Source organism: Falco rusticolus, chromosome 1 (assembly GCF_015220075.1).
Source record: "Falco rusticolus isolate bFalRus1 chromosome 1, bFalRus1.pri, whole genome shotgun sequence".
In the NCBI taxonomy this organism is placed as follows: Eukaryota; Metazoa; Chordata; class Aves; order Falconiformes; family Falconidae; genus Falco; species Falco rusticolus.
The window spans coordinates 3,594,285-3,614,619 of record NC_051187.1 but is presented as its reverse complement, the minus strand read 5'-3'; the positions used below and the strand labels follow the sequence as shown (position 1 = coordinate 3,614,619).

The window sequence follows — 20,335 nt, the reverse complement described above, 5'->3', positions numbered from 1 at the left end:
AAGCACTCCCAGGCTTCCAGGGATACCCTGTTAGATGGGCCTTCAGGCACAGCCCTGAAAATAAGGGACCTTGTCTTCAGGTTACTTATCGTCAAGTATCCAAACCCATAGAAACTACATAAAACATTTGCTGCCATGAAATGATGATGCAGCGTATACCAAATTATGAATAAAATACAAGCCTTAAATACCTGTAATATAATGTATTTATAATCTAAAACAAAAGCGACACCTAGTCTTGTACCAGGTTTAATAATATACAACATAATGCTGGTTTTGCAAAGTGTTCAAAGAAAAGCAAGCTCAAGCTTAATTAAATGAACAGAACTTTATACAAAGCCGACAGCTACGCTGCTCCTCATTATACAGCTTCAGGAAGCTGACACAAGACTCCAGTTCTGCAGAAATCTTAGAAACAAGCTTAGCTCACTTCTACACACACGTCAACAAGGGCAGGCATCAGTTTTACAGCCTATGAGATTTATCAGGCACACCTGGATATTCAAGGCAGAACAAAACACTTAGAAATAGCATTCAGTGAAACAATCGGCAATAGCATACAGAACAGCAGAGCATAAAAGCACTAATGCAATCGTATGCTGCGCGTTTGGCATGACCACTGCACGATCTATTAGGAAACAATGCCACTTCTAAGAAAAATGTATAAAACACATCCCTCTTCATCAGCCTCTTCGGCAACTATGCAGTTTTTCAATGCTCCTTTTCAGAGGTAAATCGGGGTTCTTACTGCATAGGCAATTCAGAACCTAACACTAAAGAACCTACACTAATTGTACCAACATATAGGTCAGATTTACACAAGCAAGTAGCAACACAAAGAAATAAATTGCCATGAAAAAACGCTAGCTTTTTGCCCACTGATCTATTGGGATAAGAATGGAATTTCAGGAAGTTTTCATGTTTAACAAAATGCACTTTTATTCTCCAGGGTCTTCAGATGGTTGCAACAGTTGCGTTCACTTGTCATGGACATACAACGCAACGGAGGCACGACAAGAAATAGTTTAACTAAGCTGCACAACTAGACTTATGGAGCTTTTACTGTGTTGTAAAGGCTCACACCTGAGGATCTCTGAAGAGTGTCAAAAGGAATTTCAAGCAATATCTAGGCATCAAAACATCTGAAAGAGTATAAAGAAAACATTTTTTTTTCTCCCTTTTTTCTGTAATCTTGCAACATTTGTCTCAATGGGCCCATACACGTACACAAAAACTGAAAAATATCCATCCCAGGAGCGTACCTATTGCTTTCTACCGTGTCCGTACCCACTTATATTAACAGAGAAGCTCCATTTTATAAAAATATATCCAACAGATGTAATTTGTAAGAGCCGATGACAAGAAAGGAAGATACAAAAGTGACATACTTGGAATGCTCTCAAATTTAATTCACTTAAAGTAAAAGTTAGCAAACAAGGTAAGAGCAATCCAAAATCTGACTAATTTAAGGCACAACAGAAATTTCATCAGCTAACTTGTTGTGATGGAAAAACTTGAAAAAAATTAGTCATATCCTTACAATAAATTCTGTTGCATTAGTCTATTTCTATATTTGTTTTAACATGATTATTTTTTAATATTTCCTCTGAGTCAAACAAGTTTAGGGAATTGTTAGGTCAAAATCTATTCGTTTTATAAAATTCTGGAATGGATGAAAATAGAGATGCCCAGAACCTGTCAGCACCTGCAGGATATCATCTTCAGACACACAAAATTTCTCTGTGGATCACAGCTTGTATGCCAAAAACGGTAAACTAGTTTAGGTAACAGGTACTAGAGAACAGCATTAGGTAACACTTCTTTGCCCAGAGAACCAGAGGATGCCACGGAAATGCACGCAGTGTGATACAGAAGCAGAAAGAACGACGCTGCAGACATACTTTAGCAAGCAAAAGCAATTATGAGGGGGGGTGGGGGGGTTGCACTTCCCAAAAGTTTATTTCTGCTTATCTGCAGAGGAAAGCGATAAGAATGCAGATCATGATTACTAACAGTAACATCTTAGGAAACAAAAAAAAAATTTAACATCAACCCACTAAAATACTAACATACACAATAGCTTTCCGTAAGATAAGGCTTATTTCTGCACTCTTTGTCAGAACAGGAAGATTCACATTATTTTTTTAATATTAATGATCAAGCTATTTGAGAACAAGAATACTTTGAAGTTGATTCTGGATGATGTTCTGGTGACTAAAAAACAAAGTAAAAATTCAACACAGACTAGAAGTTGAAAGAAGAAAATAAACTATTCTTCCAACTCATCCTTGTACATGAATAATGTTTTGTTTACTGAGGAACTAAAATAACACATTTAGCACACATTCCAGAGAAGTTAAAAGTGCTATTAATTTTAAATGAAAATGCAGAGTGCAATATCTGTGCTTTGGAAAGAGAATTACACTGGGAATAAAGTTCAGCACTCTTCAAAATGAGAATTTCCATCTTCAGTCCGTACCTTATATTATGTACTTTCTCATATTTAACAGTAAAATAAGGAAGGACAGTTTCTGATCCACTTTTTTGCGTCACTAATCTTTTTTTAACATATATTAATTAGGCACACTCATGTACATTATTAGTGACTTTGAAACCCAAGCATATACAACCCCAATCTCTAAACATATGGTTCTTGTAGATTTAAAATTTCAAAACGGTTAATAAAATTGGTACCAACATTCATTACACTATCATTTTAAGGACCATTTGGAGGGGGAAAAAAACATCTAATTTTCAGAAACTGTCTTCATAAAGTTTGCTCCAGAACAAAAACTGCAACTTTCAAATGCAACTACAAGTTTAATTTATATATATGCAAATACTTGCAATGTATACAATATTAATAGTTTTAGATAATGCTTTTGGATTTAAACTAAAGAATAAAAAGGGTCAATGGCTGCAGCCCTAGTTAAAATTTTTTTGTCATCTGAATATGGGCTATTTTCTCAGCAAAAAAAATAAAAAAGGCAACAACTTGACAGTTATTACATAAGGTAAACAAAGCCTTAAATATGCTGTACAAACTATTGGTGTTGATCATTGTCCATTCATGGACACTTCCGACAACATCAAAACCTATATGAATGTGACTAAACGAAGAACAAATGTTCTTCTACATCTTGACTGACCATCATATAAAGACCAGTATCAATTAGAATTTTGCAGCTTCACTTTAAAAACTAAACAGTAGCAAATTAAGACACTAATAATAACCGGTGTTTCTGGACAAACTTGCATTTTCAGTTCAAAAAAAGTGTTTCTGTATGGGTGTAAACAAATTATTAAGTAAGACACTTTGTAAACAATAGGGGACAGACAAAAATAATAATTCCAGTAAGTTTCTACATTTATAGTGACATATTCCAAACATCTAATAAAGCTTGTTTGATGAAAATATTTTAATTAATAAAAACAGCACTGTGGTTTCAAAATCTACATTAAATCACAAGAAGACATTCTGAAAAAAGGTCTACGTGCCTGCAGTTCCATACAGTCTAAGTTATATAACTGCAGAAATTAACCAGGAAACTTCACGTAAATCGAATTATAATGAAGAGATCAGAGTAAGTGACAGTGAAATCCACATTAAGATACATATGCACGTGTTCTGTTGCCTGACAAGGTAACAGTTATGAATCACATCTGCGGAAGGCAATACTCATAAATTGCTGCCATTGAAAAATTAACAGCTGATGACCGACTCCCGAGCACTCCCAGCCCCTACAAGTCTTCAACAAGCACTGCTGAAATCAGTTAGCATTATAATATTCAGTATCTACAAGAATTTAGAAACACTTGAAGGGTAGTTCCTGTTAGTAATTATACACAAGAGTCCTTCACTCTTAGACTTCCATGCTTTCTACTGCAGATGTCAAAGCTGAGGAACTGAACCTAAAGTACTTATTTAATAACACATAATTTTTACCTTTTGCCCTAAAAAGAAACAACCCACAGAAACAAACATAAAAAATAATTATCACTGCATCCCAACACGGAAATCTGGTTTCTTCATCTTTCTGCAACTTTCTTTCCAACATTTCATTAAATTCTACTCATGCCATAAGTCACATCCACAGAAATCTTGTATAAAATTAACACCATATGTGGCTGCATATAAACAGTTGATATGCAGTATTGCACTAAAGCAGAGGGAAAAATAAAGAATACGCCAAACTTTATCTTGCCCAGGACTCAAACTGGTTTATCTGTCAACTCTGAATGAGCTATCACTCCCACATGTTTAATTAGAAGCTGAAAAGCTTCATAAAATTACATCCAGGGCACTGGAACAGTCAGTTTCTTTTGACTGTAACACACTGCTGGGATATCTAACTAATTCAAGTAAACAAAACAAAACTTAGTATTTTAGAAGTGTGGGAAGGGTGAAGACTGTTTTAGCCTTCAAATGTAATAAAAGAAAAAAAACCTTTTGCTGCAAGATAAGATTTAATTATGTTCCAGTTTTGATGAGCACAATATCACCAAGGAAACTTTTAAGAAGACAGAAGTGCAATGGCGTATTTCTCTTATTTTACTGTCATGTTTTATGTTGAGTGAATTGTATATTTAATGAATTGTGCATTGGGTATAGAATCATTTAGGTTGGAAAAGACCTTTAAAATAGAGTCCAACCATTAACTTAGCACTGCCAAGTCTACCACTAAATCACATCCCTAAGTGCCGCATCTACACGTCTTGAAGATACCTCCAAGGATGGAGACTCATCCGTATCTATTTGATTTTTATTTTTTTTTTTTGCGATACACATAATTGTAGTAACAGAGAATCCTCACCAACATGAATACATGTATCTTCCCTCTTCTGACAAAGATGTCCTATTGTCCTTTCTATAGAGCAATGGTGCTCAGAGACAACATATCCCCTTTCCCCCTCCCAGAAGACAACTGCTGAAAGCATAAACCTGTATGTCTACATTATCAAGTAACGCTCCAACGGGAAAAGTTCTGTAGAAAAAAACAGTACCAAGACCTAGACGCCCATACAGCCCCCATTTCAGTTCAGAGGGTTTACATTTGATGAGCTGCAGTGTGATCCACGAGCCCAACATCCTTTAGTACCTGGAGGACATCAAATGTGCTGCGGTACTGCAGCTCTCTGTGCAGTATCACGCAATGGAAATCCACCCTGCGTGCTCCAAGACCACCCAGCAAAGCAAACCAAAGCATTGTGAAAGCAGGGATGACTGGGATATGCATTTCCAAAGGGCTTCCCTAATCCAAACCAACACTAATGTATTCGCACTCATTAAGACTCAGGAGTTTCATCTGCATGTCAGTGCCGTTCTCAGTAAAAGCCTGGAACGTGGCTAATTTTTCAGAATTCAGCTGCAGGGATAGGAACAGAATCTCAACTTACACTAATATCAGGCAATTAATAGGACCGCATTTCTTCATAATATGGGACATATGTTGCAAAGGGAAGGAAAGGGACAGCTGAAGGAGGGGAAGAACAAATAAATAAAAGCTGACAAGAAAAATGTACAATAAGCATCTTATCTGCATGCTTATAATCTGTATTTCAGATTATCTGGAGATCATTAAAATTACTATCCTTTGAGGAGGAGTCCACAGGTACACAGTCCACAGATCAGGCTGAGGGTAAAAGGCCAACAGAAAGGGGCAGAGCTGGCGACAGGAATCATTGCAACTGTCTGTGTGCTGATAGAATTTATGCTCCCAAGTGGTGTTGCTGGGTTTGGGTTTTTTTCTTTGATTTTTTTTTTTTTTTGGGGGGGGGGGGGGGGGGGGGGTGTTGGGGGTAAGGTGTATGTGGTTGGTTTTTGCTCTGGAGGTTCTATTTTTGAACAGATATCTCCAAGTTATACACAAGAAAATATACTAATTAGCTGCTTTAAATATATTTAAGTTCCTGTTTCAGAAAATGTCATGCTGACCATTAAGTGACATAGAAAGCATCAGTCACAAACTCTTAGTGACTTCCATGGAATTCATTTCTAAATCTCAGGCTTATAGAAACATTAATGTAAACTGTATCACGTGACTAATAAGTAATATAAAGAACACAAAGAAAAACACATTGCCCAACTGTGGTCTGTAATACCTGATCCCACCACAAAAATGATAAAGGTACAAGAGAAGAGATTCTGGTATACAGAGGAGAACTTACTTTGTATCTTATCCACCCTCCGGCAATAACATTTCCAAGTAAGGAAGACAGAAAATATTTTTATGAGAAGCAACACAGCAATGTAATACACTTTTCTTTATTAGGTTGGGGTTTTTTGTTACAAAGAAAAATGAAGATAGTAAAACAGACAAGAAACACTTGATAGGGGAAACAGAGCTAATGGGATGGAAATCCAAGAACTATGCCTTGATCCATACACAAGAAAGAATGAATTGTGCTGCTTCCTCTATAAACATGTTATAAGAGAACTGAGGACTAATAAAAACTGTACAGGTCACCCAGGTCACAGCTGTTCAGAGGTTTCATTGGTTCAAATCTTCAGAACATAGATATAGCATTAAAAATCCCTCAACCACTTCTTTACAGAGACCTTTAATACAACATTTTTAATGAAAAAACGTGGTTTAAAGAGGAGGCAGCATCAGTGGGTTCTTTTGTCTTTTCACTGTAGAAGAGAGGTCAAGAACTAGCGGACAAAAAAACAACGCAGAGGAAATGGAAGTGCTGGTTTAATGTGCCAATATTATGATATTTGCAAGGACAGTGAAAAAATAAAATCCAACCATTTCTATTTTTAGTGAAGGAGCTACTGCAGATGTCTAACTAGCCCAGAACCAGCAGCATTAAGCAGCATACCTAGCATGACACAAGCTATTCCAAAAAGTTTACCATATCGACTTCAGATAAAATTCAACATTCAGAAAAAGTCTGAAAATAAATTGAAGGAAGGTGGGGGGAAAAAAGGTGGAAAGAGCAATAGTTGCACAGATTAGCTAAGCATAATGATCTGTTTTAATTGATTTCTCTAATATTTATGTGAACTAGAAAACAAACGTGATACTCTTCCTTAGCTAATTATCCTTAAGCCAAATTTATTTCAAAGCTGAAATGTAGCAGAATATGGCACTTCCTTAGATCCTGCAGAAATAGTGTAAAAGAAGGAAAACTTGCAGTTAATAACTATAAATTTTGACCATTTGGAAGAGAATTAACAACAGGCCCTTAATCAGGAACATGACTTGATCGTGTTTATATTACTGTAACTAAAAATATTTTCACCTTGAGGAACTCACTGAGCCTTCAGTGCTGAACTTAAAACCACCGTCTAAACATATATAAACACACGTTCTTCAATGAACACTCTTCACATCTTAGTGAATTGCTATTTCTTGTGCTCTGTTCACCAGAAAAACTTTCTTTACAAACCAAACACAAAGAAACAAATACAGGTTATACTCAGAGTATAACAGTATCAAAGAGTGAAGAAGCCGAAATTTAACTTAAAAGCTTGCTTAATTTGAGCTCTGCTTTCTTAAAAGAGGAACTTTCATGCGATGGCAGATTGAAAAACACTTTACTCCATTTTTCACATTCCTCTTGCAGTATTTCCAGGTGCATATCACAGTAAAGCTTTCAGCTTTACAGACAGCTTGCTGCCCTGCTTGACAACGTAAGAACGCAAAACAAAGCCACAACTCCCTTAAACAATCTCATTATCATGTTTTCACTACCACAAAGAAAATCAAACAGCAAAACCAAAACAGGAGAATAAGAACCCCTGTTTCAAAAGCACAATATTTTAAAATAGTTCATGTTTGTAGAAATCAACAATAAAACACAAACAGCAAACCGCTTCCTACTAACAGCAGGCAGTAACAATATATTCCTTAGGAGAAAATTAATCCAGCTGAACTCTTTCACATTCACACATTACCAGTGACAGGCCCAGACTGTTCCCACTGCTACTTTTTGACCCCAAACCTTCTCTCTGAAAAACTAATTTCTGATAATGCAGCAGAAATCTGCAGCCTTTCCATGAAATAACGTATCACAACTCATAGTTGCAAACCTAACTAGCCATTCTGAGTATCTATTTGCTAGTATATACAGCAGCTAGCCACACCAGAATATACACATGAAGATACAAACTACTTAGGATGCAGACAGTCTCTTGCTAAGCATTTGTGTGGTAATAATGCAATTGCACCCTGAACCTCTGGCACATTAAGGGCATTAGAAGCCATACTAAATTGAATTTATTGTCTTTTGAAAATTCATAGGGATAGCATAAAAATAAGGAGGGGAGGAAAAAAAAAAACCACACAAAGAATTTGGCAAGGTTTTTTTAAAAGAAAATAAATGCGAATCCTTCAATCCCAAAGAAGTCACCGAAATGTTTTTACGTAATGCTGAAGCTGAACACTACAGCAGAAACATAGGCATTGAAATCATAAAAATAATTACATGCATTTGAAAACATGTTCCAAGGCTCAAAGCCAGCCTGATGAAAAAAGGTATTAATGGTCCAAAAAAAGATCATCGCAGTATAGCATTAAGTTTTAATTTAAATAAACTTAAACATAAAAATACTTTCTTTTGAGGACATCTCTTAAAAATAAAACTAGAACTGTATTGTGTGTGACACTTTTCTAAAAGAAGCTTTAAAAACATATAAAAGCATACTGTGTTAGCTGCAATGCTTAATACTACATAAACACTAAGTAGGGACTTTTCACAGAACGGGTGGGGTTGGAAGGGACCTCTGGAGATCATCTAGCCCCAGGTTCATCTACAGCAGGTTGCTCAGGATCACATCCAGGTGGGTTTTGAACGTCTCCAGAGAAGGAGGCTCCGCAGCCTCTCTGGGCAGCCTGTTCCAGTGCTCTGTCACCCTCAAGGTAAGGAAGTTCTTCCCCATATCCAGAAGGAACTTCTTGGGTTGCAGTTTGTGCCCGTTGCCCCTTGTCCTGTCGCTGGGCACCACTGAAAAGAGCCTGGCCCCGTCCTCTTGGCACGTGCCCCTAAGGTATTTGTGTGCATGGGTAAGATCCCCTCGGTCTTCTCCAGGCTACGCAGGCCCAGCTCTCCCAGCCTTTCCTCCTAAAGGAGATGCTCCTTGCCCCTCACCAGCTTTGCAGCCTCTGCTGGACCCTCTCCAGCAGTTCCCTGTCTCTCTTGAGCTGGGGAGCCCAGAACTGAACACAGTACTCCAGATTTTTTAAGTAAAGAATTATTAACACAAATATTCATAGAATAAATGCAGTTTCTTGGAGCAGAAGCATCATTTGAGTTTGATACATTACTCTTGTGGACTTTTCCCCTTCCCTTTGGTAACAAAGGCCAGAGAAATTTAAAACAACTTTGGAAATAATAAAACCACCTAACTCTGAAACCTGCCCGACATCAAGTTTCTGTCTGCCAGGAGATTTTACAACACTCCTGAAAACAGCTAAAAAAGTTTCTTATAATGGAAACTCTGACGGACCAAGAACTACAGTTATACTAGGAGCTGTCACTGTAATATTCTTTCCTTTCTTTCATGTCATACTGAAATCTCCATTTTCTTTTTAATTTGTCACTCTTTTCTGTAAAGGTAGCTTATCTAAAGCTTAATTAAAGAAACTAGGGGGTTTTTTGCAACCAACCTTCTAGTTTCACATGTTTTTTTAAAAAAAAAATCATTCTTCTCACTAATTTTGATCATTAATTTGTCTTCCCAGGTTTAGATGATGATTTTTTAGATAGAAGCTTCAGAAAGTTGAACTGAAAAAACACCGATTCACCTGCTTAACTTTATCATAGAAGTTTTATTTTTCAAGAGTATTATCCGAAGAGTATGAACTTGATTTTCATCAGTCAAATTTAATGAATGATGGCAAAAAAACCCACTACTTAAACTTATTAGCGCACCAACAATAACTTGCTACAAGCTACCTAAAATTTGAATATTTTTTAGAGATTTTGACTGTGTAAGAATACAGACAAGAATGATGAATACAAGTCTTCAAAGGGACACTGCAGAACCTTACTCCAATGCAGACAAAAGTCCAGTTTGAACATATTTAGGTCCCTAAAAAGTATCACTTCCAAAGCATTTAAAAATAAATAAGGCTGCTCTACTGCTTTTACTCTTGGTTGTATTCAGGCATGGAGTTTGGAGGGAAAATGCAACTGAATTCAAGTTTTTAGCTAGCTTTAGCAAGATTAGTCCTCATCAGACAAAACTACTTCTAGCTAACCAGAATTCCAATGGTAAAAGGAATTCTGGGCTCAGAATCCAAAATGCTGGAAATGAACTGCCATAGCAAATTTGATCTGTGGCTCAGATGAGTGGATCATGTCCAATTTGATCCACTACCTGACTGACTGGAAGACAGGAGAAAGTCAACATTGTGCAAACTGCAAAACTTAAGATACATAACAGTATAATTTAAATGCAGCCCAAATTATTTTCTCTATACCAATGGAAAACTGTACTGATCACCTAAGTAATTCCTTAACTATCTGAGCTATGCTGAACGGGATTCAGGAAATGCCATTCCATTTCCGACTGGGGACTACAGACTGACGTATAGCACTACTCTGGGTGCTATGACTAGCAAAAAACTGGAGGATATCTACAAAACTTAGTATTAACATCTTGGGACACAGAGGAAGTTACATACGAGATTCATAGTAAAATCATGGTTGCATGCTTACCTCAATAAGGCATGCAATGTTCTCACAACACGTGTGTGCCTGCAAGTTTCTACTTGCAGAAAGAAAAAATATTTATTGAGACATCTTTAAAAGGCATCATTCTTTTGCATTCAGTTTCTCAGAGGTTTAATTTCAGGAATATCAACTAACATCAACTTTCACAGAAATACCACAGAATCCATAATTTCACTAACTACTAAGTAAAAGCAACATTCAGGATAGTCAAATATGCTCTAAAGCATTAGCAAATAACCATTTAAAAAAATATAATGAAAGAAACAACCAAAAGGCTAGCTAATGAGTACACAATGTACATCTGCAGGTGAAATGATAGGGAAGAAGGTGGGGGAAGAGAAAGAGACAACAAAAAGCCTCATCCTAATTAGGTAAACATATGACAGAGAGAAAAAAACCCAAACAATAGTGGGGTGCGGTTATGTTATGATTAAATGCTAAATAATGATAAGAATTTGGCAAAAATACAGAATATGTGAGAATACAGCATATAATGCTCTGGCTTTCATGTGTGTAGTTATCTTCCACTACAGTACCTTTCAATTTCTCAAGGTTAGTAGAATTTATTATATCAGTGATTTTGTAGCGGTGGATTTTTTTGTAATTGTATATTACATAAGACAGAAAAATGCTGCTTGTCCTAAAATGTAGTTCAAACCAAAGGTCCTCCTAAACATACAGCGCATGAAAATTAAAAACAGGGAGCTTGGGTTATGAAAAGAAGCCATATGACTAAAAAGTGAATCCATTTTCCAAAACGCCCACACAGACAAGAGCTTCTGATGTGAAAAACGGTCTCTGCAAAAGCTAAATTGCACAGATTATTTTCCTGAAAAGTTAGAATCTGCACTACATGCAGATTATGTATTTCCTGTGACGCGATTAAAAAAACCCACAATTTTTTATGTTATTACAGTATGAACAATTAATTGACTGTTCAATGTATATGATAGAAATACCAATACTTATTTAATTGAATAATTGTCTTCCTTTAGAATTTACATAGGCAGAAATGCTTGCTTAGTTTTCCCAGGCTTGTCTCCCTCTTGCTGCAGGCAAGTTTTGGTTAGCTTCAGAATGAGGTGCAACGAGGCATGCCAGCCAACATAGCATTTGTGGCTTACCTTGACACTGAAATCCTTGTTTCCCAAATCCCCTGCATAAAAAAGAAAAAAACAAAAAACAAAAAACTGTCTTAGCATAGTTTAGTTATGATTTCTTCTCAGTGATCTGTAACAACATAAAAATAGCTACATATTAAATTACTCAGATTTTGCTAAGACAGCAACAGATTTTAAAATATACAACACAGAACAGCCCACCCATTTCAAAGCAGAGAACAATACCTGTCACCAGCTATGTAATTTCAGCTTCTGGCAACAATTTTTTTATTATTATTATTTTACAAGCTATTTTGGATCTACAATTATCATCAGCTGTGATTACCGCATAATATTTCAACGCATTTAATGCGACATGTACACTTCACAGCAACGTAAAGTATTCCAAAGTTCTAGCAACGGTGTATAAAACAAATCAGACTTAGGTTTTCATCCAAATTTTAGGATTGCATGCAGACATTGTTATGTGCCTCAGAGATACCAGTGGCTTGTTGTATGGAAAGGAGGCAGGTTAAAGGTTTTGCTTGTTTCAATATAAATGAGAAGACAGGCCCACTGGCTTCATACCCATTATTCTTCCAGCTTCCTTGCTTTATTTCTGTAACAAAATACAAATGTGCGTGTAATACTTTACCAATGAATACAGGGACACACAAGCATGGTGGCACAGGGTATCCGGAGTCCCAGTGTACATTAGACCTCTGGTAAATTGCACTGTTGTTGGTTTTATTTATTTGTTTGTCTTTAAACATTCAATATGCTCTTTCCACAAAAATATATATTTTGAGTATCCTCCCTATAAACATTTCTCTGCATTTTCCCTCTTTGCAGAACATTTTTCATCTGGAGACCTGGAGCTGCTTACACTCAAAGACAAATGAACAAAACCCGTGAACTGTAGAAGTTAGCCAGTATGCTGTATCCAATTAACAACAGAAAGTATGGCCATCGACTTTGAGGAAACGTGTTTGTTTTTTTAAATAATATCAACAATTTCCCCACTTCACTTTTTATTTATTTATTTAAAAGAGAAGAGACAAAAAACATTTAGTATTACTTCAGGTGGAAACTGACATTACACAGCTTCGAGCCTTTCCATAGATTTCTCAAAAGGCTCTACCTGTTATGTTATACATGGGCCTAAACTAAGAAAACCAGAAGAAACATAGAAACGTTTGTTTACTTGGCAGCATGCATGACTACACTATACTGTCATTCTGCTGCTGTTTCCTCTTGTTTTCACAAAAGCAAAAAGCATGTACTGAATGTGTCCAAATGCAATGGCAAGAAAGCTGACAGCAGGACTAAGAACATGAAACAGACTGTAGATAATTTTTCACCCTTTTAAGCAGACTTTTTTGTTAAGAACATTCCTGTATTAGCTACTCTAAAAGCACAGCAGTTCTGCAGTGTTTGAGCTGAATTCATAGGCCAACCAGCTGCAGTCCCTTGACTCCCTGCTCAGTTACAATGTATTTTAAGTAAGAGGTTTTTTAAAAAAACCCAACACTTCAGAAACAAAGCACAGATCAAAGCTGTTTAAGAAGACAAGGAGGCACTGAACAGTTTTAGTAAGTGTTACCTGGTCAAAATAACCTAAGAAAAAAAAAACCCCACCTGTTTGCATAGTTCATGGAAAGGTTGTATTTACTATTCTTTATATCTTAAAACCTATATTAGTTGCCACACTTTATTTTGGAAATAGATAAAGTACTTTTTATGGTGTATGATGCTTATTGAAGAGCTGCCCATCTTCAAATGGGGAAATGAAATAAGAGTTTGAGTTGTCAGGTGCTCATCTGATGAATCTTAAGAGCTTCCTTAGACTCACTAGCAGGACAAGGCAAAAGAGCACAGCTACTCTTGCCACTCTTGTCAGCTACAAGAATACCCTTTTACATTCAAATCCATCCTAGCATTTCATGACAGTATTCCACTTTTGTTTTTTAATTGTGCTACTTATGTGCACACACACAGTCCAACAATAACACTGCAGCATTTTTTCACGCTTCCCAATTAATTCTGTTTTAGATTAACTTCGATGCAGTTTCTGAAGGTCTCTCACTTCTACCATACAAACTTTGAAATTTTTTTTCACATAAGAAAAAAAAAACCCCATGCTCAAAAAGTTGGCTTGTTTCTTCTGCAATCTACCATCCTCAGTTTGCCTTCCTTTCCTGCCTTACTCTGCTAATATATTTCAATTATTTCTGAAGTCTTTCTTCAACACAAGCCGAAGAAAACTCAAGCAGGCAAAGGTCTGCGTCCAGGTGCATAAACATGCAAAAAAGAGCAAGGCACCTGCCACAGACACGGAGCCAGCTGGATACAGCCGCCTCCAGGTGTTTTACAACTTTGCCTAAAATAAATCACAGCTCCCATGCCCAGCGAGGCAGCCTGCGCCTCGCCCTGCGCGGCCGCACGCCAGCGGGGGGGGGGGGGGGAGCAATGCGCACCCGCGGAGTTGCAGCGCTCGCCAGGCGCCCCCGCGGAGGGCAGGCGCGGAGCCCACCGGCCCAACCGGGACCCGTAGGGGTATTTCTCTCCCCCCTCCCCCAACAGCTCAGCAGCGAGGGGGTCGGTAGGAAGTTTTCCTCCCTAGCAAAAGCCCTTCTTTTCCAGACCTCCCTCCCCTTCCTAAACGCGTAACGTAGCGGCGGTGCCTGCGCGCTCCTCGGCTCCCTGCCCTCCCTCTGCCGCAGGAGCAAATAAAGCAGGCACGGCTCGCAAAGTTAAGGCAGGGCTGCAGAACTTGTGCCACACAGCAACACCCACAGCATGAAACAGAAAACCCTCCGCTCCCACCGCGGCAGCTGCAGCGCGGCGGGGCGGGCACGGAGACGGGGCTCCGCGGGTGCGCTCCGCCGAGCCGAGCAACGCCCGGGGGGCGACGGAGGAACGCGAACCCGGCTGATTTGGGAAGCCATCACCCCCACCGATCCAGGCGCCGCCGATCTCTGCGGCACGGGCCGGCGCTGCCCGCCGAGCGCCGGCGAGTTCAGGGGCTGCCCCCGGCCGGGGCGCGGGGCGCGCCGGGCTCAGGCAGGGCGCTGGGGCGCCGGTGGCCGCAGGCAGCCCGCCGGGAGCGCGGCTCCCGCACCGCGGCTCACCTGACCGGCGCCGGGGGCAGCGAGCGGCGGCACCGGCGGCCGGGAGGGGAGGCACGGCCGGGGCTGCCCCGGAGCGGGGAGTCCCCCGGGGTGGGCGGGCCCGGACGGGTGCGGGGGGGGCAGGGCGCTCCCGGGGTCGCTCACCAGATGAAGTCGGTGCAGTGGCTGCAGAACGTGGGCTGCTTGAAGAAGCGCGCGATGAATTTGTGCTCCTTCACCTCGTGCACGTTCTTCTGCCTCAGGGCCCCCTTGCGAGCGAAGCGCCGCGCCGCGTCCGGGGCCGCGCCGGGCTCGGAGCCCGGGAACACGTCGGCCATAGCGCCCTCCTCTCCACCCCCTCGCCGGGAGCCGGGCCGCGCCGGGAGTCGCCGCCCCGACGTCCACCCCGTCCGGCGGCCGCCGAGTCTCTGGCAACGGCGGCGCTGGGCACTGCCTCCCGCTCCCGCGCCTGACGTCGGAGCGGCGCGTAGGGAGCGGGAGGAGGATCCCGGCCCCGGGCCCGCTGCTCCGCCCGCGGGGTGAGCGAGCCCCCGGCCGCCGGCGGGGCGGGGCGGAGCGGGGCGGGGCGGGGCAGGCCCGGCGCGGGGCCGCCCCCGCCGGGGGCAGCGCGTGCGCCGCGGGGGGGCGCTCCGCAGGGGCGGGGGGTGTCAGCACCTGCCGCCTCCCGTCAGCGGCCCCCGCCCCGCGCACCCGCGCACAGGCACCGGCTCCTCTCACACTCGCACCGGCTCCTCACACCCCCCCACACACACCCCCACACATACACGGCTCCTCACACTCACACACTCGCACACACCCACACACCCACACACACCGGCTCCTCACACACACACCCACACCCCCCCACACACACACACTCGCACACACACCCCCCCACACACACACCGGCTCCTCACACACACACCCACACACACACTCACACACTCGCACGCACACACACACCCACACACAACCACACCCCACACACACACACTCGCACACACACACCCCCACACACACCGGCTCCTCACACACACACACACACCCCCAAAACACACACACTCACACACACTCACACACCCCCTGGCTCCTCACACTCGCACACTCACACACTCACACACACACACTCTCTCTCTCTCTCACTCACTCACTCTCTCTCTCACACTCTCTCTCTCTCACTCACTCTCACACTCCCACACACACACTCTCTCTCTCACTCACTCACTCTCTCTCTCTCTCACTCACTCACACACACACACACACACACAGAGGCACCAGTTCCTCTCACGCTCACATCCACACACACCCACACACACAGGCACCGGTTCCTGTCACACTCACAGACACAGAGACACCGGCTCCTCACACTCACACACACTCACACACACACGCACACACAGAGGCACCGGTTCCTCTCACACTCACATCCACACACACACATCCCCCCCCGCCGCACCCCCACCCCCCCTCCCACCCCCACCCCCTCCACCCGGTTCCTGTCACACACACACAGAGACACTGGCTCCTCACAGTCACACTCACACACACACACACACACACACACAGGGGCACCGGTTCCTCTCACACACACGCAGGCACCGGCTCCTCACACTCACACACAGAGGCACAGGCTCCTCTCACACTCTCACACACACAGAGACACACACAGGCACCGGCTCCTCATGCTCACAGGCACAGGCACTGGCTTCTCTCACAGTCACACACACAACACAGAGACACCGGCTCCTCTCGCACTCACACACACACGCAGGCACAGAGGCACCGGCTCCTCACACACACACACACAAGACAGTGGCTCCCCTCACACTTACACACAGACACATACAGACAGCGGCTCCTCTCTCACACACACTCCCCAGCTCTCCCCTGTATGTACAGGGGCTCCTCACACACACACGCACCAGCCCTCCCCCAGAACACACACCGGTTCCTGTCACACACACAGGTTCCTCTGTCTTTCTCACCCATCCACCCACACAGGCTTCCCTCACACATGCAGTGAGGCTCCCCTCACACACAGACACCCACAGAGAAGCTACACACACACGCATGCGCACACACACACACGCGCGCGCGCGCACACACACACTCCCCGCACACATACACACACACAGAAGCTCCCCTCACACACACACACACACTCCCCGCGCGCCACACACACGCACACGCACACACACACGCTCCCCGCACGCGCACACACACACACACACACACACGCTCCCCTCACACACACACATACCCCTTGGCTCCCCTCACACACACACACACTCACTCCCCACGTGCCACACACACACATGCACACGCACACACACACGCTCCCCGCACGCGCACACACACACACACACACGCTCCCCTCACACACACACATACCCCTTGGCTCCCCTCACACACGCACCCACCCACACAGAGGGCGTCCAGCCCCCTTCTCTGCCTCCCACGCAGAGCTGCCTCCCTTCGCACACGCGGAGGGCAGCTCACACACGGACACGGAGTTCCCGCAGTGTCGGCCATGGGAGCTGACACCTTCCTTCCAGGCTGGGCCCAGCACCAAGCGGAGCTGCTGCCCTCAGCAGCCCCAGGGCCTGGGCAGGACTGGCAGCCACGGCACGGGTGACTCTCCGGCACCACTGCCTCCCTCTTCCCTTCACTCAGCACACAGCCTCTACGCCGTGCCACAAGCCCAACCACCGCCATCGCAAAGAGCACGGCTAACTTATACCCAGCTGCTCTCTGCCGCCTTCGCAGCGCGCGCTTCCTGTGCCTGCCGTGAGAGATGTCATTCCACCACCACAACAAACAAAGGTGTAGCCAGACGCTCTCCTTCGCAAACCTCTCCCCTTCCTGCAACTCAGGAACCCGACAGCATACATGTAAACGCTGGGGCCAGACTGTACATCATGCGGAACCCACCGGACCTACAACACATGACAAAAGAGCAGGTGCACTGTCTTGCCCCACTGCAGCATGTCACAGATCTATAATTTACCACACAATACAAATATCCTCAACAAAAAATGCAGGAAACAAGCAGTAAATCTTTTTCACTAACTAATGCATCCAGCACGTACACAAAAGACTTTGACTGTGTTTTTATGCAGTGTGTCAACAATGTAATAAAATGTTCCATAAACTAATAGATCTGTTCATTTATTCCCATTACAAGCAAAATACTCAGAAGTCCCCGGACACAGGAACATCTACCTATGGCAAATGTGCATCCTGTCACATAGCAATTCATACAGTAACTCCATACATTCAGAAAAAACACCACATAAACTATGACTATCTTAACATAAAAACACAATATCTGCATTAAACAAGGAAAACAAGTGCTAATCATATTTTTTTTAATAAGTGCTATTCCCATGGCTACAAATTTTCACATATGGGAAAGAGATGCTTATTAAAAGTTCCTCTACCCCAATATATCTACATACTCATTAAGTCTGTCTGTGTAAGCATGTGTAATATGTTTTATTTCACAAGAATGAAAGCAAGCTAATTTATGGAAATTAAGTCTTATTTGCTGATTGGAGAAGTGCACACGGACATTTACCACAGAACTTGTTGCACGGTATCTCATACTTAATTTTAAACCCTAGGTTTCTGGGCGCAGCCTGGCTGAACTGGTACTGTAGCATTTCATCAACCACCTGATGACGGTGATAGCCCCGTTTTTTCTCTAAGCTTATAGAATCAAGCCAGATGCCCTAGAATCTGTTTCCATATGCCCTTGCTTCATGCACTTTTATTTTGCAAGCAACTACTTTCAAATCTGATCTGAAATTCAATAAAATGTAAAGATTTTTGATTTGGTTTCTACCTATTCTACACATCTTCAAACCTCTTATTCCTCTTCAGAGGGAATAGATATTTCTTGCCTTAATTAACTTATGCCAAAGCATGAGAAGCACTAAGAAACATTTTGTACTCTCATTAAGTGTTCTATCAAGAAATATGGAACGTATTTATTTCTATTCTTTCACTGCGGTATTACAAACATGGCTACTGAAATTGGAGAATATGACTGAATCAGATGCAACTTGCATTACATCTGATTTGGGGCAATCTGTATGTTTAGTAGTTCCTTAAAACCTGCTGAATCATTTTGGATTCCATTTCCTTTCCTGACAGTGACTCTGGTCAAGATTCGTTCACTGAAACATCAGCGAGCGCCCCGGGCTCTTAGTTCCAGCACCTGCTGATTGCCTTGTTAGGCCCCAGAGAAGAGCCAAATGACACCAGTCATGGCACTGCCTGATCATGTTTGGATTGCTTTGTCTCTGTAAAGCAACCATTTTACCTCAAACCTAATAATTATTTTTACGTTGTGATTACACACATTAGGGAAGAGAAAAAAATCTATTATGTGTGCATAGCAATCCTCAGACAACTAAGTAAACCATTACAACACAACCTTCCCTTACTGTATATAACATACAACTCCTCCTACTGCTGTATTTTGGATACACACCACCTACACAATGCTTTTTTTGTATATGTACATATATTTATATATTCACCTTCAATCGTCAAGATTTGTCACTATGACCAGGATACTCTGGCAGCGATACTCCGAGGGGATACTACGTTCCGTTCACCAGACACTTTTGATACATGCTGTTGTAATGTCAGCACCCTCTTGCTGGGAGGCTTTTAATTGCTTGGACACAGGTTTTTCCTACTCTGCACTCAGGTCCTGTGGGTGATACATGAACTCATCCTTCCTCTGCAAATTACTGGAGGAAAGCTGTCTGCCACCTCTTCCTAAGCGCGCACATTCCCACCAGCAGCCCATGACTTGCTCTTCTGCCTAGGGTGGTGTTTGCAATTTGTTTCTGATTCAGGCCATCTGGACAAGGAGTCCGTGTTATCGATGTATGTGTTCAGGCATATACATGGTCATTAAATCAGAGTGCTGGCTTTTCCAATCTCCTGGCAAGCAGCTTCAGAATTCCGACCCCAAAGTGCCATTTACAGGGTCTCCTGGTAACAAATTTACTCCTGTATGAATATTTGGATAATATCCTAAAGAGTTGATCCCTGATAGAAATTCCCATTGGACAGTTTATGAGTTTTTCTCTGAAGAATTTGATTATTGGTGTAACAAACACAACTCCTCAAGTCCTTTGTATATTTGCATCAATATCACCCTTGGTCTGTAAGTGCAAGCATCTGTGTTCATTTTGAAACAGGTTTCTCAGAGTCATTCTGCTGCCTACAAAGCGCCTTCTCCTTTTACTCATCTGGCGGATCAGCATGCTACTGCCTGCACCATTTTTGGATCAAAAAGCAATTGAAACAAGGTCTCCTTCCTAAAGGAAAAGTGTCTGGACTGTTCTGTCCCTATTTACATGTGCTGTGCTGCATCAGATCAACTCAAAGACAAAGCCAAGAACGCCTTCATCGACTTCGGCAATT

General features: G+C 42.4%; 1 protein-coding gene across 2 annotated transcripts in view; it reads right to left on the bottom strand.

The window, feature by feature from the left end:
* PRKCA (protein kinase C alpha) overlaps nt 1-15,459 on the bottom strand; it is a 159,998-nt gene extending 144,539 nt beyond the window's left edge. The window contains exons 1-2 of one of the 2 annotated variants that reach the window (XM_037405067.1): nt 15,059-15,459; nt 11,808-11,839 (exon numbers count right to left, since the gene is read on the bottom strand). In XM_037405067.1, coding sequence (XP_037260964.1) covers nt 11,808-11,839; nt 15,059-15,231 — 205 coding nt within the window. In that variant the 5' untranslated portion in view covers nt 15,232-15,459. The remainder of the gene's footprint in view (nt 1-11,807; nt 11,840-15,058) is intronic. The other variant, XM_037405077.1, reaches the window with a different exon arrangement.
* Nucleotides 15,460-20,335: the final 4,876 nt, after the last annotated feature.